The sequence below is a fragment of the Podarcis filfolensis genome (assembly GCF_964270895.1).
Source record: "Podarcis filfolensis genome assembly, chromosome: 11".
NCBI classification, from domain to species: Eukaryota; Metazoa; Chordata; class Lepidosauria; order Squamata; family Lacertidae; genus Podarcis; species Podarcis filfolensis.
Genome location: NC_139613.1, coordinates 62,112,574 through 62,139,369, shown reverse-complemented (window position 1 = coordinate 62,139,369; position 26,796 = coordinate 62,112,574). Strand labels below are relative to the sequence as shown.

Genomic DNA, 26,796 nt, shown 5'->3' with positions numbered 1-26,796 from the left:
AAACATCCGACTGGGCTTCTGGGGCTTCCGATTGGCTGCAGGAGCTTCCTGTGTAAATGAGCATTATTATTTTTTAAGCTTTAACTGAATAAAGGCAGATACAGTATTTTTCTGCCTATAAGACGCCCCCATGTATAAGATCCCCCCCCAAAATTTTGAGGGACTCAGTTTTAAGAAAATGAGGGGAGATGGCTCAAAGTTGGCTCAAAGCCTTCACGCAGCTGTGGGCAGGAAACACCCCCCAGATCGCTCCCCTCTGGGGAAGCTGCATTCCTGACTGGCTGGCAGCGTGCTGCTTCTCCCCCCACCCCATGCCACTATCCGTGTATTGGACAACCTGTTTTTTGAAATGATTTTTGAGTCAAAAAACCTCGTCCAATACACGGAAAAATATGGTATATTGAATTTCACGTCAGATACAGAAGGCAAATATTGGATTGGCCAGACATTGGGCTACAGGCTATGTTAATCAAGAAGGGAACAGCTAAGAAATAGTAAGGAAAGCTTTTGTTGGATTGATCCCATTGCTTCTATTTGGGAAGAGCCCACTGATACATTTCCTGGTACATTAGAGTGGTTCAGACTTTTGGGTTTGGGTTCATTTTCACTAGGGATGTCCCAGACCCCAAGATTCACCATGTTTCTGTGCATTTAAAAAAGTGCTGATTAGTTTCTGAATCACTCTTTGCACTCTGTGCTTTTATCTGTGCTTCATGTTCCAAGAAGCTCTGTTCAAAACAAATCTGTTTCCCATTTGTTGCAATATATTAAAAAATATACTATATTGATATAAAAAGGCTTTTCCCTTTATTGACATCTTGATATAAAAAGGCTGTTTTTCCCTTTGGGCCAAAGTGGATGGAATTTACAGGCCTCTCCATTGTGGATTAACTCTGCTAAATTACAGATAAATGGGTCCAGGGGGTCTTTGTGATGGAATTAAAAGGGTTCACTTCCTTCCATATTCCATATTAGGACAATACTTTATTAGGCCTACTAAAACTCTAAAATTCAGATTTGTTTCATGCTTTTGAAGGGAGGAAGCGAATGGTTTGCCTCTTGCTCTTCCTTACCTTTAAATAATTATGCAGTGTCTGAGTGTTTGTTTGCATATTTTTTTAAAAAAACTTTGCAGCTTCTCACCAGCTTTTCCTTTTAGGCCTCTAATAAGGCTGTGTAGAATGCAGTCTGAAAAACGATGAGATTCATTTTTATTTTTTGTTAATGCAGAGCAACATTGAATTTTTAAAAAACTTAAATGAAGCTTTGAACTTTTTTGGAAGAAAGGAAAACCCTTCTGCTGCTGTGCATCAACAAAAACCAACCAAACCAAAATCAAAACCATAGCTCTTCAGTGTTCTGCAGACAATATTTTGGACAGCCTCACTTCTGGAAAAACCCCTGGGCCTGGAGAAATATAGAGACAGGAATAGCAGCTATGAATGGCTGCTTCCTAGGTCATGTTGCCATCCTTGGATGTTTCCTGTGTTCCCATATTGGCTCCATTAAACCATCTCAGCCCCACACTTTTTGACTTTTATTGAGGCAGCAAATTATATTTCTTTGGACTAAATCCAAGACCTAGGAAGCAGCCATTCATTGCTGGCATGCCCACACACATAATGTTCCTTAATTCAGCAAAGATCTACCTGTTCCATCCAAAACAGAAAGTGAGCCTATGCCAGTCACTTCCCCTTTCTTCTTGCATAAACTTCTCTCTGTGGGAGAAAAAGTGCTTCTTGTGATTCAGAGACTTTAAATCTTGTTGTTTCCTGTTGTCTGCCTGCTAACTGGGGGGCCTTTATGGGCAGACATTGTACTTGCGTTGTGTATGTGATTTCTCATTCCAGCTTGCTGTGGAGAGATTATAATACCCTATTAGCAAGGTTTGGTCATGCTTGGAGAAGTGATGCTAATTACAGAATCTACCAATTCCCTTTGTATTGGTAAGCATCAGGAATTGCTTGGCAGTCTTCCAAAGGCTTCAGGTTCTGCAGCTGTATCTGCGGCTTACTGCAGAGTGCTGCCCACAAAGCCACTTGGATGGCAGGCCCCTGTTTCATGCAGCTCAAGGAATCCCTTAGGGCAGCAAACACATGCAGCTGCCTTGTTAGCTGCAGCCTTGAGAAAACTCCTCGCCCCTTATATTTAATAGGGGAAACATGCTAATATGACATTATTAGGGATGGATGGATAGATGGATTTGTCCATTTCACTTTCTCCCAGTTTCTCCTTTTTCCATTTTCTAAATTTAAATTCCATTGTCCATATTTCAACATCAGTTTGCAAATGTTCTTTAAAATTCCTCACAGAAAAATTGTCAAGGGTTTAGTGTGCATTTCTCTTAATACACACGTTTTGGTACATCATTTCACTTAATGTACACATTTTGCATGCAGGTTCCTCTCATATTTTGTGCCATATTTTCAGCAATATATGCATTTTGTGCATACTTCCCCTAATTGCCCATATTTTGACACATTATTTGATTGAAGAACTGTACTGAAATATTAGAACCTGCTTTTTTGGAACATAAATAATACCTTTATTGCTTAAGTACTCTGTAATGCCCGAGACACACAAGCATTAAAGTACAATCGCCTTAGCGCTGTTGCATCAGACTAGGCACTAGCATGACCAAGTATATCCCAGTGTTCTTAAGAACTCATTTCAAAGCGGCATCTCTTTATTATCACTCTGGATGCAAATTAGATTCCAAGAAATAGGCCACATTAATTACAACCGTCATAGCGATTGTAGGACAATTGCACTCCCAGGCGAGAGTTTTTTGGGTTGTTGTTTTTTGCTTCTTATTCCGTTTACTACTTTTTGGTGCAGCATGACCTTGCGGTATCTTACCTTGTTATCTACCAACCACTATTCATAAATGTCATTTATTGCTGCTTGCAAGCAAATAGCTCTGTTTAAGGAAAGAAAAACAGTTTAAGTTAACAGGCACAATTTACTGTGATCCTGCTGGACTGAAAGGCACCTGGGCAGAGTGCAGGATGAACAAAGGCCTGCAGGGCATACCTGTGAAGCCAGGAGGAAGGGGTGTGTCTGCACCATGGAGGTTGGCTTGTTTTCTTTTCAATTTTCCAACAGCACAGTGTATGAATGAGCCAAGGGATCTTTCCCCTGCATATGCTATTCATTTTGGAGCTGCCTCATATATTACTTCTTATACTCCATGGAGATAAACTCTGTGTAGGAAAATTCATTGATATTAAAATATGCCAGGGGTGGTATAAGGGTTTTTCTGGCCCAACAGCCACTCTTGGCTGGTTAAGAAGGGAAGCCTTTCTGCACATCTTGCATTTTCAGATGACTGTTTTCTCCTCAAATATTTTATGAACGAACCTGAAAATGTGAATGTGACAAATGTATTTGCAAACATGTGTTTCATACTGCAACACTCACCAGAGAGCTAAAATTGGCTGTTGAGAGTAGACTTTATGGCAAACCTGGGTTTGCCTTGCATGTGTGGAACCCATAAGTCACTCACAAAGAACACATGTTGAGCAAGGAACTACGCAGCATAGTAGATATCACTCCATTACTTCATAAGCTCATTAGATATAACAGTATGAATGGCTACAGGATGTTCAGGTGTGAACTCATGAACTTGCAACATAATTTTATTTCTAATCATATGTCTAAACCTGCATTGTACTTGGACAAGCCAGTAATTACATGTGATTTAATGGAGTGTGTGTTTCCTTGTTTCTCTGTATTCTACATAATCATGCAACTAAGTTTGTTTTTCTTCTGTTTTCTTGCCATTCCTGTCTAGCAGCGGTGATAGATTGGGATCTATCATTAGATTTCTGGATGATTTGCATAGATTGACATAAGTTTCTGACTTCTAACTGCTTAACAATAGCAACAACAAATTGACTTTTCTCATGAAAATTAGGCTTCTGAAATAAAGGAAGCTAAGAGAGGCTGAATTTCTGTGCAAAAGTACTTTGATTTCATGTTCAGGTACTGAAAACAAATTTCAAGGCTCAGAATATGCTCAGAGGCACCCTGTTTTGTTTTTCTACTCTAACTGGATGTCTTCTGTGCAAGATCCTCTGGCTAGTGGATCTTGAGGTTCTAGTAAAACAAAGTAGATCTAGTAAAACAAAGCCAGTTGTTTTTTCACCCCTGCTGTACAGTTTTAGAAGCCTGCTGAAGTCTTGAGAATTTCCTTGGTTCCAGATTCTAGACAAGGTTTCCAGAAGCTTGCTGGAATAGTACAGTTCCTCTCCCTGCCAAAGGAGAACAAGGTCTATGATTATCTGAAGTCTCACTTAAGTTCCCATATCATCACCTGAATCTCAAAATCACATCTACTCAAGTCAATGACAATTCTGTATACGTGAACTGTGTGAAGTGAAGCCCTTAATGAGAGGGCAGGATTAATCCCTCCAGCCCTCTCATTTCTTTCTTGCTTTTCTTCATGCACTTCTTGTATCAGTGGACCTATCTTGACTGGTGTCAGCTTTCCTTCCTTGCTTATCTTTTGCTGTTTTTAAAATGTTACTATAATCAGGGCTTTCCCCCTACAGTTCAGGTACCTCTCAGGTGGGTGCCATTGTGGGCTGGCTTCCTGATGACGACAGTGCTGCTTGTTTACCCAAACCACAGCCTCTGCACAGCCAGAGACAGCCAAGAAGCGATGCAAGTGCAGCAGCAGCAGCAGCAGCAGCAGCGGGGTGATGGGGGCACTCCAGCCAGGGCCGTCTTAAGCATATCCAGCACCATGGTGCAAAGCTCCCTCCGCCCCTGCCCCCCCCTTCCCAGAGTTGTCCACCTTTTTTAGGGAGGACGGCACTGCCAGCAGGACTGGAAGAGGCGGGCAGCAGCTGGAGGGCGGCTTCTCTGGCGGGGAAGAGGCAGAGGCTGGTTAGTGTGATACCTAGGTCTGCATTTCGTTCACTGGAACAATAAAAATTTCCATACAAGCAAAACGACAAACAAAAACGTTCCTCTCTTGCCAGGCCTGTGGCCTTTAACTTTTGGAAGTGGGTGGGGTGTTTCCCCACCCACCCCGCCCCTGCTTTGGTTTATTTTAATTGTTATTAAATTTGAATACTGCCCTTCACCTGTTGATCTCTGGGCGGGGCAGGGGTGGGTGCTGGGTGGGTGGGTGCAAGCAGCATCAAAACAGCCCCTCCCGTGACATGAGCTTGGGATGAGGCAGTGGCTGCTCAGGAGGGAGGGTGATGCCTTGGCAGCGGTGATCAACCAAAATTCTTCCCAGGACAACCAGTCGATCGTGATAGATGCGTTGGACATGTCTGCTGTATAGTATGTATGGAATGACCTTCCCTCCATCAGCTATCTAGCAACTTCAGTAGGTAAACCATAAGAACAACTGTTGACCCCAGTGCCTCTTGGGCAAGCAATGCCCTCAGTTGTCTTTTGTCAGCAGCTAAATTCAGATCGTCTTTTCCGTGCCACTGATTAATGTGTCTGAGATTAGGGTTTTAGATTACCAGGTCTGAGGCGTTGGGTCCCAGGTACATCAACCCACTATCAATATTGCTTCTAATAATGTGGATTCTATTGTATTTGTTTTATGTTTTAAAAAAACAAGACTATTACTCAGACACAATTCTCCATTGCAGACTGACATTTGCGATGAAAATTCAATGAGGCAGCAATTGTCTATTTTATATGAAAAGCCTGCAATGTGACTCTGAGGAGCAAATTTAGTCATTATGTTCAGTTACTATGTGAGCATGGCAAATGAGATCCCTCTTGAGCTAGCAATTACATTTTGACTAAGGTTATGAAACTGAAATGAAATTAAAAAGATCCACAGGGCCTAAAAGAACTTCTAATCTGCACTATTAAAAATATTACTTTGATGCCTGTGTTTTTAATAATACCATTTTGGCATGAGAGCGTTTGTACTAATCCTTTCTCCCTAGAAATTGAGCTTAGACTAATTAGAAAAAAAGAAGACACTAAATTTGCTACTGCAAAATATAATAACAGGGTCATACTTTGATTGTGTTTTTAATCAATGTGAGACTGGGTTTCTGGAAGGAAACCATTACACAAAAGGGATGTACAACAAATAAGCAAAAGAATAATACCACTCATCAGGAAACAGGTTGTGATTTTTGTTGGTAAAGTTGCACTCGCATGCCTAGGTATTATATTCATGTTCTGCTACAAAGACAATGATGCTGTACAGATGGACTGGTAATGCCACATCTGGAGTAAAGTCTGGGGTGCCACATTTTAAGAAGGACAAAACAGAGTGTGCTCAGAGAACTGCAACTAGAAAGGAGGGAGAAAGGTTGTTTTCTGCTGCTCCAGAGAAGCGGACACGGAGCAATGGATCCAAACTACAAGAAAGAAGATTCCACCTAAACATTAGGAAGAACTTCCTGACAGTAAGAGCTGTTCGACAGTGGAATTTGCTGCCAAGGAGTGTGGTGGAGTCTCCTTCTTTGGAGGTCTTTAAGCAGAGGCTTGACAACCATATGTCAGGAGTGCTCTGATGGTGTTTCCTGCTTGGCAGGGGGTTGGACTCGATGGCCCTTGTGGTCTCTTCCAACTCTATGATTCTATGATTCTAACTAGGATGGTGAATGGTCAGGAATCCCAGTTCTATAAAAAATAATTGAAAGAGCTGAGTATGTTGAATAAATATTATAATATAAAAAATTAGAAATTACTTGAAAGCAACTAAGGATTAAACTAAGTTATAATTAAATAAATTAAATTAAACTAAGTTATAATTAAATTAATTAATTAATTAATTAATTAAATGGGATTTAGAATGTTAAGAAAAGTGAATAAGATGGACTATAATTGGAAATTGTTTTAGTTTAATAATGATATTGGAAAGCTGTACTTTTAATTACAAGGAAACTCAGAAGGGAGGGATTTGAGGAAGTCAACCAAGATATTTAAAAGGTTGGATTTTTGAAGAATTAAGTTTGTTGTTATTGTTTATCTGTTTATTGTTCCCTTTTTTTCTTCTTTTTTCTGTTTTAGTGTAACATTTTGCTTTGTGGTTTGTGTTATCATTGTGGAAAATCTAATAAAAATTATTTAAAAGAAAGAAAGAGCTGAGTATGTTTTGCATAAAGACAAGATCAAGATGGAAAAGACCTGTTCTCTGTCTGTGGTCCATTCTTGTCGTAACTGGGCCTAGTTGGGCAGATTGGAACCTCAAGGATCTGTATGGCTCTAGGGAAGGGAAGGCTGTCCTGATCTCTAATTGGGAGAGGAAATGTGAAGGGGGCAGAGACTGAGGGGGCAAGGTGGGTTAAAACATGGACTCTTAGCCTTCTCAGAAACAGAAATGTTCTTTAAAAATTGATGGCAGAAAATATATCACATAAGATTCATTTAACACCCTGTGCGTTTTCCAAGAAATGTTAGAATTAACTTGGGCTATAGAATTAGCAGGAAGTATCACTGAAGGCAAATACAGCCTGATAAGAGAATCATAATTATTCTCTCATTATTTCTATTCTGATACCAAAAACATCTCTGCCCATAAAGCATTACTGGAGATGGATGCTCCAACACAAACAAAACCACCTGCTTTTTAAATTTACTTCCTGAAAAAAATGAGTCCACAGTTTGTACTTGTTTGAAATAGGGCAAAATTGGGTTAACTCTCCAAATAGCTCAGAACAAATATTTTAAATAAAACCAATGTACATATAATTTGAACAGTCATAACAATAAAATAAAAATATAATTAAAATGAGGCAAGAATTCTAAAACCACTTTCCCAACTTAAAACTACAGAGATAATAATTAAATAAAAGCTCTCCAAAAGAGAATCATTTTTACTTGCCTTCCAAAGATCTACCAGAAGGAAGAGAGATTAATCACCCAGGTTACACTCTGTGCCCTGTCCCATGTGGCCTAGAAATATAGATATGTATCCCAGATCACCTTGACTGGTGAGTTTCACTGAAGCTGCTAGTTAGATCCCTGTATGGGACATCTGCGTATTCCTGCATTGCAGGGGGTTGGACTAGATGATCCTCAGGGTCCCTTCCAATTCTATGATTCTATGACTAGCACTTACTCACAAGTAAGGAAACAGAACATTGCAACCTTATATGTCAATCCTTATGGCCACAATGACATTGATTTCAATATAGAAAAATTCCTTCCAGTAACACCTTAGAGACCAACTAAGTTTGTTATTGGTATGAGCTTTCGTGTGCATCCACACTTCTTCAGATACACACATTGATTTCAATGGCAGGTTCGTGTCATACTTGCTAAAGAAACTGGGAAAACAAATGTATTACCTGGTCTGACTCCATATATCTCTGCATAGATATCCGCCTGTTTAAATTAGGCGATGTTTTATTACAGCTATCATTACTGTTGAGTCAGTATGTGGAGGGAAAAGGGACATGAAGATGGCCAGCAAGTACCTCAGAGAGTATTTTTATCTACTTATTTAATAAGCTTTAGACATTGCTTAATCAGGGATCCAAAGTTCTTAAACTTCTCACCAATAAGGAATACCCTGACCTCTGCATAAGATTTTGAAACTGACGGCCATATTTGAAAGTGGGAAGGCCTATTCCCCTTTCAGCTTTTTGTCCTTCTTAGCTGGTATTGCCCTTGCTATGAGTGAGAGGCATATGTCTGCCCAAACTGATGCAAAGGCAAAAACTAGCATGGCATTATAATAACGCCTGCAGAAGGTAAAAACTGCTCTCACACAGAAGAGAAACTGTTTCAGATGTCATCAGCTAAAGGATAATAGACCAGCATCTTTTAACTAGACTGATACCAGCTTTACCTTATTAAACACTAGGTGTGAAGCAAAAAGGATGACTCATGCTAAAGACATCAATGTTCAGTTATACACCTGGCCATTAAGAGACTGGAAGAAGACAAGACTTATAGGGCAACCCCAATTGTGTCTACTCAGAAGTAAATCCTATTGAGTTATTCACAAATATGTGAGGTTAGGAGTAGGGTTGGGGAAAATTGATTCAGTTTGCATTTAAAGGTAAACCTCAGCCTACAGAATTCACACATTCTGAAATGATATGAGAACAGAAATGGAGCCATTCAAAATGTGCAGTTTTCTGAATGTTGCAATGCAGTTCTCCAGCCGGGTAATGTACACAAAAAACCATATACTAAGGTAAAGTGTGCATGCAAACATATATAATAGCTAAATTTACATACATAAATTTGTATATGATGACAAATTCACAGCAAAATGCTGATGAATATTAATGTGGACTTTTAAAAAAATTCACAAACCAATATAGAAATGTGGAGAACTAAACTCAAGAGTGGAAAAATGAGAAACTGAGCAAAACTGAAATTGGCATGTTCAGCCACCCCTGGTTAGGAGTGCAGCCTTATTCTTTATTTTGGGGTAGTCGTTTTGGTGCAGGTAGCCAATGGCAGTTTTGTGCTAGGAGAAGGTCTTCAGGCAGGATGCTTGATTTTCAATCATTATCCCTCCCCACAGCCATTCTCCCCACAAAAATTTATACTGAGAATTGAAGAAAATTCTGGCACAGTGTGGGATGTTATAACACAGAGGGCTGTAATTTGGCATTTTATCCATTAAACACATGGTTAAATTGGCATGTTTTCTTTTTGTCATCTTTTAATTATTACTTTAAGATTTATTCAGAATGCTTTTTTTCATGAACAAGTATTGTTAATTTCATTTGTAACTAATCCTTTGTGCTTTGCAGCATTGTAATCAGCTTTTATAGGATTAGTAGGTCCTACAACAAAGTGTTGCAATGTATCTTCCTCACACCCTAAGAAGGGTATTCCTACTCTGGATTCCTGCAAGTCCACCAGCCATCCTTGCTCTTTTCCTCCTCCAGGATCAACTGTAAAAGGGATCAAATAGGCCAGTGCACTCTCCTGCCTCTCCAGTTTTCATTTTTTTGTTTCCAACTAATACCATATTGGCCCGAATACAAGCCGCACTTTCCCCCAAATTCGGACTTTGAAAAGTTGAAGTGCATCTTATATTTGGAAGCGAGCGCTGTGCGCCCGCCTCCCGGCATGACCGCCCTGAACGGGGGACGGGGGCGGCTGCCGCTTGGTGTCCCACTTGGCAGCTTGGAGAGGGAGTGCCGGGAGGCAGGCCGCACCCGCAAATAAGCCTTGAAATTTAAAGGTGTGGCTTATTTGCGGGTGTGTCTTATATTCGGACCAATATGGTACTCAGTATTGCATGGTTCCTGGAAGCAACTGGGCATGTTTAATTGCCATTGGGCTGGTTTTGATGGAAGTGACCCTTTTGCTTTGTACTTCTGTATAGCTCAGGATTCAACCAAGAATGCTGATACATACACACACCCCTTTTTATTTTTAAGCTGCCCTGTTTGGGCTCTGATCTTGTCAGCACTCAACCACTTACGTCACCATGAGGAAATTATTTGAAGCTTTTTATTTTGGCCTGACATCTGATTCAGGGGTATTGGGGAACAGCTGATACTGGAACGAGGAGCCAACACTTCCCCTTCCCCACCTCACCTGAAAGTTGTTTGTCTCACCCATCTAAGCCACTGGAACTTATTTGCCCATAAGCACTTACCGTATTTTTCGCTCCATAGGGCGCACCGGACCATAGGGCGCACCTAGTTTTTAGGGGGGGAAATCAAGAAAAAAAATCTTATTTCCCCCCAGCCCCTAAGAGCAGTGTACAGGCTGCACGCAACCTCTCCCTGCTGGAGGGATTGCGCGCGGCTATGTCACAAGCCAAGGCAGTTTTGGCTTCCTCTTTAGCTCCACGCAACCTCTCCCTACCGGGAGAGGCTGCGCAAGGCTAAAGAAGCCATAGTCCCCTGCAGCCTCTCCGTGCCGGAGGGGTTGCATGCGGCTATGTCACAAGCCAAGGCAGCCAGCGGGATCCATCCCGCTGGCTATTTTGGCTTCCTCTTTAGCCCCACGCAACCTCTCCCTGCCGGGAGAGGCTGCGCGGGGCTAAAGAAGCCATAGCCACATGCAGCCTCTCCCTGCCGGAGGGGCTGTGCGCGGCTATCCCTGAAGCCTGGAGAGCGAGAGGGGTCGGTGCGCACCAACGCCTCTCGCTCTCCAGGCTTCAGCGAAAGCAACGCGAAGCCTTTGGAGCATGGAGGGAGCGCTCCCTCTGCCCTTCGGAGGCTTAGCGTTGCTATCGCTGAAGCCAAGGAGCCTGCATTCGCTCCATAGGACGCACACACACTTCCCCTCAATTTTTGGAGGGGGAAAAGTGCGTCCTATAGAGCAAAAAATACGGTAACTGGTCTAAGACCTTATTGGAATGAAGCTTCCTTAAGTGGCATATGGGCGTCCAGACGGCAGGCGGGTGGAGGGCTGCGGGGGCACAAATAAGTAGATGCCTCAGTCTTAAGGGAGATGGTTGGGCTTGGTGGCTTTTATGCTTCTTCCAACTCTAGAATACTTCTAGAGTTAGAAACTATTTGGAATGGTCAGGAATTTTGACTACCAATCAGAATAGGCAAAGGCTCCAGACAGTGCCCAGATAGATCTTTTAAAAGACTCTTGCAGGCCACCATTTGCAACTGGAATCTCATTCCCCTTGCTTCCATAGGACCTGTTTGTTTTATTTTATTGCTATGGCTAGTGGCTAATGCAAATAAAGTTTCTATGTATAGGTCCTCCTCATCTGCAGGGAGACCCAGGTACACTTCATAGCTCCATGGGAACCACATGGCCATCATTTCATCTTGTGCTGCTGCTGTAGCATTTGAAGGGCCCTTCCCATGTAATCACCATCCCAAAGGGCATAAGGAGGGAAGGGAAAAGGTGACGTTCGCTGTTCTCTTCCCCTTGCTGCCCCTTGAAGTGGTACAGGGGGTTGCAAGGGGAATGGGAGGTCAGCGGAAAATGCTGCCTCACTTCTGCACTCCAGCTGGATCCCAGTTTCTTCTACGAGCAGAAGGAGCACCTCTGTTCATGGGTGGTTAGTTAGGATCCAAGCAATTATCTGAAATTAACAAATGTGCAGGTATTCAAATCAAAGATGAAGTCTTCAAGCAGAAATAATTCACCATACTCACCTCTTCACACACGTGCACACGCACACACCTTTCTGCTGGGGAGAGCAGCCCAAGGTCACCCAGTGAGCTCTGTGAACAAGCTGGGAAACTGAGGGCCTAAAAACAGGAGGCCCTAAGGTCTTGGGGCCACATTCCCTTATACTGAGCCTCTCAGGGGCTACATGCCGGAAGTGGCTGGAGCCAGAGGCAAGCTGGTAGAGCAAAAAGTGGCACGTTTACTTTGTACCTTGCAAAAGTTTGTAATTAACACAGAAATCAGAGCTTGCCAGTTAAAGTCCAGAGATGACGAGAATCTTCTTTATATATATTCCTAGAATAAGCAAGAGTGTTAAAAGCAGTTTTTGTTATAGTCCGCATGACATTCTTTCTGAAGAAGTCCCATCAAAGTAAGTGGCTCTGCTCCAGAGAAAGTAGGCTACTGATTGCAGCCGTAGGTTTCCTGGCTAAATTTTCAAACAGCCTTTGTAGTCTAACGGAATGACAGACATAAATGTTTTCAAGGCCTTGGGCATGTGCCTCAGCATCTTAAAATAAGGCTGTTGTTTTCTAAGGACGAATGTAACAAGAGACTTGCGTTGATTAGAAAACAGTGTAGAGAACTGGAGAGAAAGTAGGAGTTGACCTGTAAAGTTGTATGTTTTGCTTGTGTAGCGTTATATTTACACCTTGTAAAAATGCACAGCAGGAAAGTGGTCCATTGATTTATACCAAGCAGGGGTCAAACTGGGTAAAACAAGGACATCAGCTATTAAACCTAAGCCAGAAAGAACAATTTGTATTCAGTCTTGAACCTCCAGTGACATTTATCTTTAATTGTTTTGCCTCAGCTCTGTGACAGCAAGTACAAAGTCCAATTATGATAAGAAGCACAACCCTATTGAGTAGAGCTTATTATGCCTACTAGAGTCTGATCACTATTAGTAATTACTAAACAACACACACCCTTGTGAAAGCTGTTTTTGTGCAAGCTTCATGAGCTGTCTCAAGGAGTGGATAAGGTATTTAAATCCAAACACATACTTACGTTAGTAAGAACCTGCTGTTTCATTGCTTTTAATTATAGTAATAAATTTTATTTATACCCCGCCCTCCCTGGCCAGAGCCAGGCACCAGTAAAATTACAGTAAAAACATAATAGAAAAAAAAACCCCAATTTAAAATACAGGTTAAAATGCAATTTAAAATGCAGCCTCATTTTAAAAATAGCCCATAGATCAAAACCATAAGGGGAGGGAAACATAAGCGTCAGACTGAGTCCAAACCAAAGGCCAGGTGGAACAGCTGTGTCTTGCAGGCCCTGCGGAAAGATGCCAAGTCCCACAGGGCCCTAGTCTCTTGTGACAGAGCGTTCCACCAAGTCGGGGCCACTACTGAAAAGGTCCTGGCCCTAGTTGAGACCAATCTAACCACCTTGCGACTTGGGACCTCCAAAATGTTGTCATTTGTGGACCTTAAGGTCCTCTGTGGGGCATACCAGGAGAGGTAGTCCCGCAGGTATGAGGGTCCTAGGCCGCATAGGGCTTTTAAGGTCAAAACCAGCACCTTAAATCTGACCCTGTACTCCACCGGGAGCCAGTGCAGTTGGTAAAGCACTGGATGAATGTGATCCCGCGGCAAGGACCCCAAAGGAGCCTCACTGCGGCATTCTGGAATTTCTGGGTCAGCTTCAAGGCCAGCCCTGCATAGAGCAAGTTACAATAATTAAGCCTGGAGGTGACCGTCACATGGATCACTGTGGCCAGATCAGGGCGAGAAAGGTAAGGTACCAACTGCTTAATATGGTAGAGATGGAAATTTGGATATTATTATTCCAGAAAACAAGAGCAGGAATTGGCAAGTGTGACATAAGAATGCTCTGTTTATAGTTGGTGCTACAATAAAGTCATACTTGCTACTCCTATTTCTTAATATATCACTCCAAAGCAAGAAATCACCAAAAGCATGGTCCATAGGGAAGTTTTATTAAGTGAATGTAGAATTTCCTGGTTGATTTTCCTCAAGACTGGACACACAAGTACCATAAGAAAATATAAAACTTTTCATTTGCATATACAATTCAATGTATCATATGCCTTCATTATATATCTTTAGGTCATAGAATCATAGAATCATAGAGTTGGAAGAGACCACACGGGCCATCGAGTCCAACCCCCTGCCAAGCAGGAAACACCATCAGAGCACTCTGATGCCTTGGGCTGATTAACATTCCATGTCCTTTTAAATATAAAAACAAAAAAAATTTTTTTCCTTCCAGTAGCACCTTAAAGTTGGTCTTTAAGGTGCTACTGGAAGGAAATTTTTTTTTTTGGTTTTGACTATGGCAGACCAACACGGCTACCTATCTGTAACCTTTTAAATATGTTTGTGATAGGAGGGTTTGGTAGACAATGTAGTGTGTGCATGCTCAGCGGATGACCTCCAAACCATCCTAAATATATTCACAGAAGCTTACGAAAAGCTTGGCTTGTTGCTCAACATCCAAAAAACCAAAGTGCTGCACCAACAAGTACAAAATAACCCCTCTGCAATGCCACAAATCCAACTCAATCGTGTAACATTGGAAAATGTTGATCACTTCTCCTACCTAGGCAGTTATCTTTCTACAAGGGTCAACATTGATGCAAAAATCCAGCATCACCTGAGCTCTGCGAGTGCGGCTTTCTCCCGATTGAAGTACAGAGTGTTTGAGGACATTGGCAGGGAAACCAAAATGCTTGTTTACAAAACTATTGTACTACCAACCTTACTGTATGCTTGTGAAACATGGACCACTTACAAACGCCATCTCCAACTTCCTGAAAGATTCCATCAATGGTGTCTCTGAAAAATCTTACACATCACTTGGGCAGACAGAACTGGATCCAGACAGTGTACTGGATGAAGCAAAGATCCCCAGTGTTGAAGCAATGATTCTTCAACATCCACTTCGTTGGACTGGTCATGTTGTGCGGATGCTTGATGATTGTCTTCCTAAGTAACTACTCTACTCCGAACTTAAAAATGGAAAGTGTAATGCTGTTTAGGTTTAAAGACTGTCTCAAGGCAAATCTAAAAAAATGTAGTATAAACACCGACAACTGGGAAACACTGGCCTGTGAGCGCTCCAGTTGGAGAACAGCCTTTTTACCAAAGGTGTCATGGACTATGAAGACAGTCAAACTCAGAACGCAAGGGAGAAACATGCTAAGAGAAAGGAATGCTTGGCAAATCCACACCGTGATCAACTCCCACCCGGGAACCAATGTCCCCACTGTGGAAGGACGTGTGGATCCAGAATTGGCCTCCACGGTCACTTACAGACTCATTGTTAAAACCGTGTTTATGGAAGACAATCTTACATGGCTATTAATAAAAAACAATGTGCTAAATAATTAATAATAATAATAATAATAATCAGGTGCTTTTGTTCCTTCCTAACTTATAAAACTAGTTAAAGGTAAATGACAGGGAACAAAGCATTCTCAGTCCAAAAGCTTCCAGGTTTAGGCCCTATCCAACGCCCATGTTTCCATTAGTGGCAACTTTAAAGGGGCTTGGTGTTGGTGGGGCAGGTGGAGCCCAACAATGGGCAAAGCAGGCAACCAATACAAGGGAGGCTCCTTTGGCTGGAGAAGCTTGACACAATGCCTGGAGCTCCTACCTGGTTTCTCTCGTCCATCTTTCCATTCATCTCCTGTTACCTTTTGCTTGAGTGCCTGGAGATTGCTGGCTGTAATGCAGGTGCTTACTCTACCAACTATTGGAGAAGCCACACTCTGTCCACCCCCAGCAAATATCCTACCTGTACAAAGGGGCTGCTCTTTCGTGGTGGGTAGGACCATGCTGCCCATTTTTTAGGTCTCTGTCCCTCCATTTTCCCATTTCAGATCTGATACTCCTTGTGTTGCTGGTTTCACCTCAAAACTTAACCTTTGCGGTATGCAATGGAGAACTCGGAGAAGGAAGGGAATGTGGCCCAGACCTAGGTGGCGTTCTGTGCAAGGGTAGGGATGTGATTGTATGTGTTGAAGTAAACGGCAGAAAGGAGTCCATCTCTAGCATGCACTTTCTTCTGCTGCCTCTCCCCAGTTCTTGGCTGCCTCCATCCCCATCCTGGTATTTCTTTTGACACTCCACAAATATAGCATCCTCAAGGGCAAAGGTCCATCCCAAAATACCTCAACAGCTACAGTTCAAAGATTGCAACCAGTGTCTCTGCTGCCCCAAAGTGCAGAAGGGGCAGACTTCTGCTCCCTAGGACAAAATGCGTGGATCTGTCACTGTCTTGAACTGAAGTCACGTCTCTTTCTTGCCGGGATGAAGCAAGCTGTTTGTGGGGCTGGAAGGCTTGTTTGTGCACGAGCAAACAAGAAATTAGCAAATTTTAATATAACTCTTTTCAAAGAGTTTTAAACAGTAACTCCACTGATGGGTCATTTGACTATCCACTGGCCCTCCCTCCATACCAAGGCATAGCTTGCATTTGCAGTTGCAGCCACCACAGGCCTCCCTAAAGGGGAGGCAGCATGTGGTCTTAGTAGTTTAGGAGCAGATCATGGACTGCCAGAATCAGGCTGAAGACTGTGTTTTTATCCATTAACTCTTTATCACTTAGTCAACTTAGCCAAAGCTTCTTGGGGAAGGGGGAAGAGTATATTTTCTATGGTTTGTTGCACTATGCCAGAAAATTGTGCAGCTGAACTATAGGCTGGAAAACAGCTGGCATACTGCTCTGTGAAAATACAGTTCCATTCCTCACAACATCATGGGAAAGCAAAAACCACCACAGGTAGGGAAAGTATGCAAGAGTAAAGACAAAAGCAAAGGAGTACTCTTCTGCCATGAGGCCTAAAGGGGGACAAAATTAACCCAGAGCAGGATTTGGCAATTATCCACCAGTGAGCAGCAAACAGTGCCCTGCCAGGCCTGGTTTTCCTTAGTCCTCATACCTTTTCCCTACAGTCAGGGCCAAACAAGACATTATGTAAAGCACCAAACTGCATCTTTTGAGTGAAGGTTTTGGTTTGGTTTGCTTGACACAAATTGCCAAGTGTGGCCTGAGGAGGAGCAGTTTGGATCAGGATTCCAGTGTGGGGGACTTTAACTCTTTGTCCCCTGCTCAGTCTAGATAAAGGGCCCTCTTCCTGCAATTTAGATGTGGTGTGTGTGTGTGTGTGTTCTGAAGCTCCCACTGAAGCAAATGGGTATTATTTTTCCAATGCAAACTGCAGGTTCAAGGTCTCTGACCTGGACTGAGCCCACAGCAAGGGTGAAAAGTTAAAACCCACCTACTCAGTGCTGGTGTCCTGATCCAGATGTGCCCTCCAATCCCAGTGCTGACAGTGTGTACAAACTGCACTTACCGAAGAGATAAGTCATTTGGTCCTTAGTTGGGCAGCCCTTTGCATTTGTCCAGCTCTAATCGCTTTAATACCACTCCTATACGATGCTTCATCTTCTTGTTCCTCAGCCCCATCTTTGTGATCCATCAAAACTGATGGTATTTTATTGCTCCTTGCAATGCTGCGGAAAATATATCTCCCCTTCTTTTTGGTGTGTAAAAGATCCACAAGCAATTGATAATTGGAATTGTCCTTCAAGATCCATGTAGATTTTGCATTTCACTGAAATGTTTCTCACATATATGCACACATTAGAAGGGGCCATAAACTCCTCTCTAGAACTAGAGAAGTGAAACTATGGAAATGGAGAGTTGGTCTGACACCCCCCCTTCCAAAACACCCACAACAGACCCAGTCATGGGCGTAGCCAAGGGGGGGCATCTGCCCCCCTAAATCAAGTAAATACATAAAAATACTTAACTAACTGAGGTTCTGCCCTCCCCCCCAAATCCTGGCTATGCCCACAAACCCAAGTGCTGCAGATAAAAATATTTCACACAGAAGAACAGCCCATTTAACAAACAAACAAACTTCAGGTCTGTTTTTGTGCAATTCCCTTTAAAAGGTCTTCTTCTTTCAAAAATGTCAAGCTCCCTGCCCCAATACCATTCCCTGTGATGCACTAAGCTTACACTTACCAGCAGGACCCTGCACATGGAGCAAAAACCTATTCCTGCCACAGATCCATATTGGGATCCGCCAGAGAAACAATGCTTCCTGCTTTCCAGCCCAGAGCTCAATACGTATAAATATGTATAATTGTTATACACCTCCATAACTTCAGTGAGCCCAGACGTCTGTCTTCTGAAAGTGGGAGCAGGGCTTCTTGAGATGGCGTTAGAGAAGTGTCCATCTTCCACGATTGCTGTAGCAGCATTTTAAGGAGTTCAGTTCATCCAGTTGGGATAATGGCTGGGAAAAGATACAAGGAGAAATGCTGGGCTAGAAGTTCACACACAACTGGCTGTTTATGCAAAAAGCACACACAGGGGTGTAGGAAGGCAGGTGTGGGGGTGCGTTCCACCCCGGTGTCATCCCTGAGGGGGGGACAAAACGGCACACCGTGGGGGCCTGGCATCCGCCAGGTGGACTCCGTGGGCCCGCTCTGGGGGCTGGAGCAGCCCCTAGGTCCATGATTACAGAATAATGTGGTCCCCCCCACCTCCTTGCCTGAACCCCAGTGAGGGAAGGGGCAGCGCTCAGGGGCAGAGCTCTGCAACCTCACCTGCCCACTCTGCTCTAAGGCAGCTTCCGACGTTCCTCTGTGGAGCCTGAGCGCCCAATGGCCGCCTGTGGAGGATGGTTCCGTCTGTCGTCTGGACAGCCCTGCGGTGCAGTGGTTAGAGCGCCCGAGAGAGCAGGGTTCGAATCCCCGCTCGGCCGGACCGGGCAGTCCTGGGCCAAGTCGCTCCTCTGGCCTCACCTGCCGCCGCCTCAGGCCTTTTCCAGGCGCCCAGGACGGAAGTCCGCGGAAGTCCCTGGGCGAGCGCCGAGTCCTCCTGCTTCTCCTCCTCGCGCGGGGCTTCAGGGATGTGCGGCCTGGAAGGAAGGCGAAACCTCCGCTAAGGGGAGCCAGCCAGAAGCGGAGCCCGCCGGCCTCTGGCGGCGCGACCAGGGGGGCTGCCGAGAGAGAGGAGGGGGAGCCGCCAGGCCCGGGGCGCCTCTGCCCGGCCAGGAGGGAGGGGCGCCTGAGGAGGGAAGGGGCCGAGGGGAGGCGGAGGAAGACGGGCGGGCGGAGGGGCCCGAGCCGGCGGCGCCCCTTCGCGGGAAGAGAGCGAGCGGGGCCCGGCGGGCTGCCTTTGCCTCCCGGCAGAGAGCGGAGGAAGGAAGGAGGGCGGGCGGGCGGGCGCCGAGGAGCCCCGCTCGGGACTTGGCCGCCGGAGGAGGCGGACGCGGCTGCCCGGCTGCTGCCGCCGCCCCTTTTCGAAGAGAACGGGCGAGCGAGAGGGAGCCGCGTTGCCGGGGACCAAGCGGCGCAGAGGCGCGACGGACGAGGCAGCTGTGCAGACGCGCCGACAGAAGGAAGGAGGGAGGCCCTGGGCCGCCGCAAGTCCGTCCTGCCTCCGCTGCTGCTTCTCGGCCGGCCGAACTGCGTCGCCTGCGGCAAGGAGCGCGAAGCGGCGGAAGGTGGGTGCGCGGGCGGAGAGACCCCCGGGCGGGCGGAGAGACGGGCGGGTCCCGGGCTTCCCTCCTCCTCCTCCCGGAGCCCCTCTCCCTCGGGGGGGGGGTCTCCCCACAGAAGGGGAGCCTGGGGGGGGGACCCGAGAGGGCTTGGCGCCCCGAGGAGCCTCCTCGGCGAGGGGGGGAGTGGCGCTGCGTTGCGGCAGATGGCAGCGGGGGCCTCGTCCTCGGGTTCGCCTTCCTGCTTTTGAATCCGGATTGAACAGGTGGAGCGAGGCGACGCAGCTTCGGCTTCTCTCGGGCTCTTCGTTGGACGAGGAGAGCGAAGCCTTGCCGCCCCTCCGGCCTCCATTGGGGGGGGGCATGGCTGGAGGGGGTGCCTGGACCTCTGGGAGATTCTTCTCAGTTTCAGAATAAGGATGTGAGGCTTGTCCCCCCCCTTCCTGCTCCCATGGGACGGTCCTGCGGGGGCCCAGGCTGATTCCCAGGGGAGGGAAGTTGTGGCGACGGGGGGGGGGGGTGTCATGTCAGACACGGAAACCGGTGCCCTGGAGCGGTCCTGACCACACTTTCCCTCGCCACACTTTGTGCTCCAGCAGAACCCCCCCCCTCCTGCGGAGTCTGCAGGTGCCCCTTACAGGCCGGGAGCACAGCAGGTGGTTTGGGTTCCCTGCCAGCATCAGGGCATTTAATAAGTACCCCCCCCCCCTTGCTGTGGAGAAGAGCTACAAGCTAGGCCAGGCCAGGGTTTTGGTTCTCCAGGGATGCTTCAGCCTGTAAAAAGGACAAAATCCACCCCCACCCCCCCACCCAAGCAGGCAACAAGAAGACTGGCTGTTCAGTGTATTTGCTCCCACTTCCCAGTAAAATTATGTATTACTTACATGTTACCTTTTTGAATCCCCTATGCTCTGCTCATCAGGGTAACTTGTAAACAAGTTCCACTGCTTTCAAATGAATGTTTAGGATAGGGCACTTAGGGTGCCAGAGGATTTGAATTAATGTGCAAATGTTCTATGTAAGTTAAAGATCACCTTCCTCTTCATGTCATTGTTTGCACATGAAATGAAGAGCAAAGCCCAGCCTTTACAGTATTTCTTAAGATACTATTTTGCAGTGCTGAACTGAATCTGTTCCTCTAAATATTAAAGATAAGGTGGGGAGGGGGGAATCTATGATTTTTCAGATAAAATAGGTACCACATTCTATCACCAACAAATTTATGATGTTCCTATGTGGTCTTTTATGGATTGGGGGCAGGGATACCATTAGTTTCAGACTATGCTTTTGTATATGAAGAAGTAATGAAGCAGTTATATAGATATGTTTTTAAAATGCTTAATTTGCTGCATAGTGACCTACAAAGAAGGTTTCTGGTCGATATATGAAGTTTGGCTTGCATTATTGCTATTTGCTTAAAATAGCATTGCTTCCTGGAACCAAAAGGTGTTGCAGTGCTTCAGTGCAGGGCATGGTTTTCTATTTCAGTATATGCAAAATACACTTTTGTGTATTTTGCTTATCTTTGTTTATTCTCTCACCCTCCCAAAAGTACCATTGCATTAGGTCACCTGAAGAAAATGTCACTATCAGCTAGCTCATATTACCTATTTGAAAAACGGGTGCGGGCCCTGTTCAAGAGAACTTAATACAAATCCCCAAATATTCACAAGATATATGAGAGAACGTTTACGCGTAAAAAGTTTAAGGGTTTTACTAGTAATCCTCAAACATGTGAAGTGATTCATTCAAAATGTATATACAAGTAGCTAGGTAACATGAAGTCACCCATGACTTCTACCAGTTTGACCCTCTGCTTCTTTCTTTCATGTAGCCCTAATACTTGCAGGCCTGGGTTGGAGTGGGAGACTTTACCAGGCACCATAAGCACCCTGCCTGCACCCACTCACTTGACAACAGTCATTTATGTTTGTCTGATAGACAGAAAGTCTTCCCCTCTCCCTTTCCAAGGGTTCGTTGTATGGCCTTAGTAACTGTCTCTCAATCTTCGTTTCCCATTCAGTAATAGGACTGCCAACTGTTCAGGAGGAAGAAGAAAAAGCATGCCTGACTTGCTTTTGTGCCTGTAACATTGCAGCATGATCTGCAGAAATGAGCAGCTGAAGCTTTTCATAATGGAGAGAATTATCACTTACCAAGGGCTGCAGATCAAGCTATATAGGCAAAGAAATAACAATAAAACCCGTATCTGTAAAATAGGAATAGTAGCAACTTGACAGGGGTGTTATATATGTATGCAGTCATTTAGCTTTTGTTGTCTATGCTCTGGAAACCTCTAGGTTAGATTACTTCAGTGTGGCATATGTGGAGCTACCTTTGAAGATGGTTTGGAAACTGCAGCTGGTACAGAAATTGTCCGCCAGATTGTTGACCAGAAACAAGGCAGTCTAAACATTAATACTAATTCTGGCGTGAGTGCACCGGCTTCCAGTGAATTTCAATGCTCAATTCAAGGTGTTGGTTTTGACCTTTAAAGCCTTATGCTGCTCAAGATCCCAATACCTCAAGGACTACCACTCTCCACATGAACCATGTGGGCATCCTCCTCCTTCAGGCAGTTGCTTAGGGCGTTGACCTGAGTAAACACCACCTTAGTGATGGCTCTTCACTTATGGTGCACTCTTCCCAGGGAGGCATACCTGGCAACCTCATTATCTACCTTTAGGGGCCAGGCAAAAACATTTCTTTTTCACCAACCTTTAATCTTCTGTGGCCTGCTTCAGTGGATGGGATGTCTTGAGTCCTGCCTAATTGTAAATCTGAATTTGTTTTTATATTTTACTCTGTCTTAGTTTTACTTTGGTTTTAATATTTGTTCTTTCTCTGTAAGTCACTTTTAGTTACAGTGGTACCTCGGGTTACAGACACTTCAGGTTACAGACGCTTCAGGTTACAGACTCCACTAACCCAGAAATAGTACCTTGGGTTAAGAACTTTGTTTCAGGATGAGAACAGAAATCACGCGGTGGCGGTGCGGCGGCAGTGGGAGGCCCCATTAGCTAAAGGTTAAGAACAGTTTCAGGTTAAGAACGGACCTCCAGAATGAAATAAGTTCTTAACCTGAGGTACCACTGTACTTTTTTTAAAGAAAAAGAAAAAAGTGACTTATTTTAAGATTTTTGCAAAATCAAGTCATGAAAAATAGAGGACTGTTATGAGGCATTTGCATCCGTTTGCTTTTGCAATGTGAACAAAGGTTTGCAGGAGTTTCTTTATTTGTTTTCTTTCACTTATACTTGAGGGTGCATGAAGGGTTTTGCATCTAGTATAAGTGGGCCTCTCATAAATTGGGAATTTTGTATCCTAAAATTATTTTCCTGATATCATTGGAGGTTTCCTGAAATCACAAGCATCACCAAATATAATTGATATGCTTCTTCTATGACAAGCCAGCATGGAGTTGTAGTCCAAAATATCTGAAGAGCAGCACCTTGGCTACCACCGTTCTGTGAGCTTCAGTTTGTAACTTGTAGAGAAATGGGCACCATTATTTATTGTGTGATACAAGCCTCGCTGTGGAAAACATTCATTATCATTCCATGACTCTGTAATACCTTTTACATCTTTCAAAATTAAGAATTACCATACACTCCTGCAACCTTTTAATTGGTTCATTTAGTCAACTAAACTTTAATTGTTGGGACTGTCAACAAGGAGGAAAAATGGTGAGACTTAAGACTCCTGAAGGGAGTCCTACTGCACAGGTTATGCTGATGTTTTTGTACCATCCTGGACCAAAGAATTAAAATGGAAGCATAAAGATTCATTTTCCTTCTAACCTGTATCTAAAACTGGGAGAGAATTCACAATTATGAATTAATTCACATTTGACAGAATCTGCCTGGCATACATAGTATTTCCTTTGGCATTTAAAAGGTCCCCCTGATAGTTTCTTCCTTTTCAACTTACACGTGTCTGTCCCTTTATGCTGCCTTTTATCTCCCCTGTCCCACATTAGCACACACAGAGGAAACTATGGAATTGGAGGTGTGTGTCTGAAAGGCCTGAGAGCAATTCATTCCAAATCTTGCTTTGAAACGTGAAAGGCAGCTGAGTAAATCTTTAGGTATACTCTGCTACAGAGTGGATCAGTATTTGACAAGGTTAGAAGGATTTTGGTATCATCCTACAATGCAGTGTCTACCAAAACTACAGATGATTTCTAAATTGCAGAGATTCAGGTAATTGGTGATAAAAGCCCCTGGATTTGCAAATACAATAATGAAACGTATCGAGTAAAGAAAATGTTGAGTAGCTGTAGAAAGCCTCCATGTTTCTAGATGTTTCTGGCTGAATATACAAAAGAAATGCTCTTTCTTCTATTAGATATTTTTAATGTGTCATTTCTTGCTGTAGAGGATTGACAGATGATGTTTTTCAGTTTATGTATTTATTTCAAATCCTTCTCTTGGCTGAACCTTATTTATCCAAAGATAAAGTGTAGAAGTCTGGCTTCACGCAACTCTGTAGGGCCCCTGAATTATGTCAGGTCCTTTTTCTGGACCCTGCTATAATATGGGTTAATTTCCAGAGGGGTAGTTTTGTGGGTGTGTTGGTGCGTGGGTGTGGGTGTTGCAGCAAAATCATGCCTTAAGAAACTTTCCTGTAGCATAGGCTTTCATAGACTAGAATCCTGTTTACTAAAAGCATTTTGGGTTAAGCTGACGGTAGAAACAAGCTGTGTTGGGTAGCTTCTACAGTACAAGGGTGGCAATTGTGAGCAAACTATTTTGGCACCCTGATTATGTAAACAAGTCTTGGAGCTACTTTTGTGCAGTCTAATGTAATTTGGAATTTACTTTCTCATCCTATCTGCATCTTCTTAGCACGTTCCTTGCCAGTTGTTGGTTCTGAAGAATCCATTTAGATCTGGGTACTGCAATACAGCAGCATGCAGAGCGACATGTAGCTTCACTTCCTGCCTTATTCATCAATGCACTCTGCACTTGTATACCTATTACAATGGTACCTCAGGGTACATACGCTTCAGGTTACAGACTCCGTTAACCCAGAAATATTGCTTCAGGTTAAGAACTTTGCTTCAGGATGAGAACAGAAATCGTGTTCCGGCGGTGTGGCGGCAGCAGGAGGCCCCATTAGCTAAAGTGGTGCTTCAGATTAAGTATGGACCTCCGGAACAACTTAACCTGAGGTATCACTGTATAATTAAATAAAGGCTATTAAGAACTTCTGCTTAGGTAGATTTGAAGACAAAATATACAAAATGTGGGGTTTTGTGTGGGTTTCTTTTAAAAAATAGAAGCAGGAATTATAATCTTCACATAGAAAACTTGACTATTCTATATTTTAGGTTTATCTGAACTTTATATTTTTGCAAAAGTATAATTTTATGTTGCTCTGGCCAATGTCCAAAGCAATGAAAACATCTACCAACATTATATTGTATATATGTGTGTGTGTGTGTGTGTGTGTGTGTGTGTCTGTGTGTTGGGGGGAGAGAGAGAGAGAGATAGAGAGAGAATTGGAAGGAGACTACACTGTCTGGCATTTTATTTGCAAACCCACTTTCCAGGTTTGCTGTCTTATACAGGCTCCTGTTAAGATTATACCTGAGGTGGAAAGAAACCGTGCATTTATTTTTCACTAAATAAATTAGAAGGACTGGCACCCCAATCTTAAACAAGTTTATGCAGAAGTAAGTTCAGCTTTCTCAACTGGGACTCTGCTAGGTAAATATGGCTGTGGATACAATCATATATGTACACATTGGGAGTAAGCCCATTAAATACAGTGAAATGGGGTACTTCCAGGTGGGAGCTTAATTTGCCATTGGAAACCGTCCACTCTATGTGTTTTAATTGTATTGTTCATTTTTAGTTTTAAGCATATGTAATCCTGCCTGGGACATTCAGGTGAAGGGCGGATTATAAATATGAATAAATGAACCTGTGGCCTGCCAAATGATGTTGTCAGCATAGCCAGTGGCCTGGGATGATGGGATTTGGAGTCCTGCAATCTCTGGAGAGCCACTAGTGCCACATCCCTGGTCTACACATATTAGAATTATGTATGTTACTGAGGTGGGGTGTGAAATGTAGGCTACAAAAGCCAGTTTCTCGTCTGGCCGGGTTGTAATAGGTCCTGAAGCTTTTGAATTACAGTGGTACCTTGGGTTACATACGCTTCAGGTTACATACACTTCAGGTTACAGACTCTGCTAACCCAGAAATAGTGCTTCAGGTTAAGAACTTTGCTTCAGGATGAGAACAGAAACCGTGCTCCAGCGGCGTGGCAGCAGCAGGAGGCCCCATTAGCTAAAGTGGTGCTTCAGGTTAAGAACAGTTTCAGGTTAAGAACGGACCTCCGGAACGAATTAAGTACTTAACCCAAGGTACCACTGTACACTTGTGTTTCAGGTCAAAGTGTTTAACTGACTGCTCTGAAGTGATGTCAGGAAAACAGTTAATGCAAGCCATTGGGGATCACAGGTTTTTTTTAATTTTCTAAGACTTGCTAACACTTCTTTCATATAATAGAGTTACATATAGCACATTGCCAGGTGCCTAGTATGGCACATAACTTTCAAGAGAGGTAGGAAACCACTAAGAGAGACTAGAAACCTAAATTGGCTGCTTTGAAGAGCTGGTTGGCTTTGTTAACCTTCTAAATGCAAATAAGCTAAATTAAAAAGTAAATCTTCTAGCAGCACATTGATATTCCTGTTCCACAGATAAGTCACACACAAAACTTCAGTTGCATGCAGTTATTTATGTGTAGGTAAGTTCTACATCTAGTAGCCCAGTTAGAAGATAGGGAATGTATTGCAATATATTTGAAGGTAATAAGTTTTATACCGACATATAGGCTAGTGATTTATTTGGTAACAATTATGTGGGTTATTTTAATGAATTCTGTGTTAGAGTGATCATTGTAGGCTCCAGAATGAGTTACATGTTTATTCCATTTCTCAGCTGTTGATTTAAAAGAGCCCAAGGATTTCTTCACATTGTTCTCTCCCACCACATAAGAACACCATGTGTGAAGTCTTTGGAGTTTAAATTTACCCCCATGTATTTTTTACAAAGCAAGCAAACAAAGCTTCAATAAATACTGTTTCTCCAAAAACAGTTCTATGAGACAAAATTAGTCCAATTCCATTTAACCATTTTATTAAAAATAACAACCAAAAAGCAATTATGAGGATACTTGCCTGTGAAACAAGAATATCTTTTAATGAGACAGCAGCTTATCACATAGTCAGGTGTCTAGCATGGTATAGATCCAGT

The 26,796-nt window shown here is 43.7% G+C and overlaps 2 protein-coding genes across 5 annotated transcripts in view; one reads left to right on the top strand and one right to left on the bottom strand.

Moving 5' to 3' along the window:
* Nucleotides 1–7,301: 7,301 nt before the first annotated feature.
* On the bottom strand, nucleotides 7,302–19,880 carry LOC310744756 (uncharacterized protein; the record flags this gene model as incomplete). The annotated part of the gene is made up of 5 exons (XM_083576373.1): nucleotides 7,302–7,953; nucleotides 8,047–10,553; nucleotides 11,241–11,953; nucleotides 18,178–18,319; nucleotides 18,633–19,880. 2 exons carry the CDS (start codon nucleotides 19,878–19,880, stop codon nucleotides 18,245–18,247), a joined length of 1,323 nt encoding a protein of 440 aa, XP_083432499.1. The 3' UTR covers nucleotides 7,302–7,953; nucleotides 8,047–10,553; nucleotides 11,241–11,953; nucleotides 18,178–18,244.
* PIP5K1B (phosphatidylinositol-4-phosphate 5-kinase type 1 beta) overlaps nucleotides 19,143–26,796 on the top strand; it is a gene marked incomplete at its 3' end in the record, with an annotated part of 92,932 nt that continues 85,278 nt past the window's right edge. For 2 of the 4 annotated variants that reach the window (XM_083576913.1, XM_083576909.1), the window contains exon 1: nucleotides 19,161–19,534. Of the gene's footprint in view, nucleotides 19,535–26,796 lie in introns of all 4 variants that reach the window. The other 2 variants (XM_083576910.1, XM_083576911.1) reach the window with 2 other exon arrangements.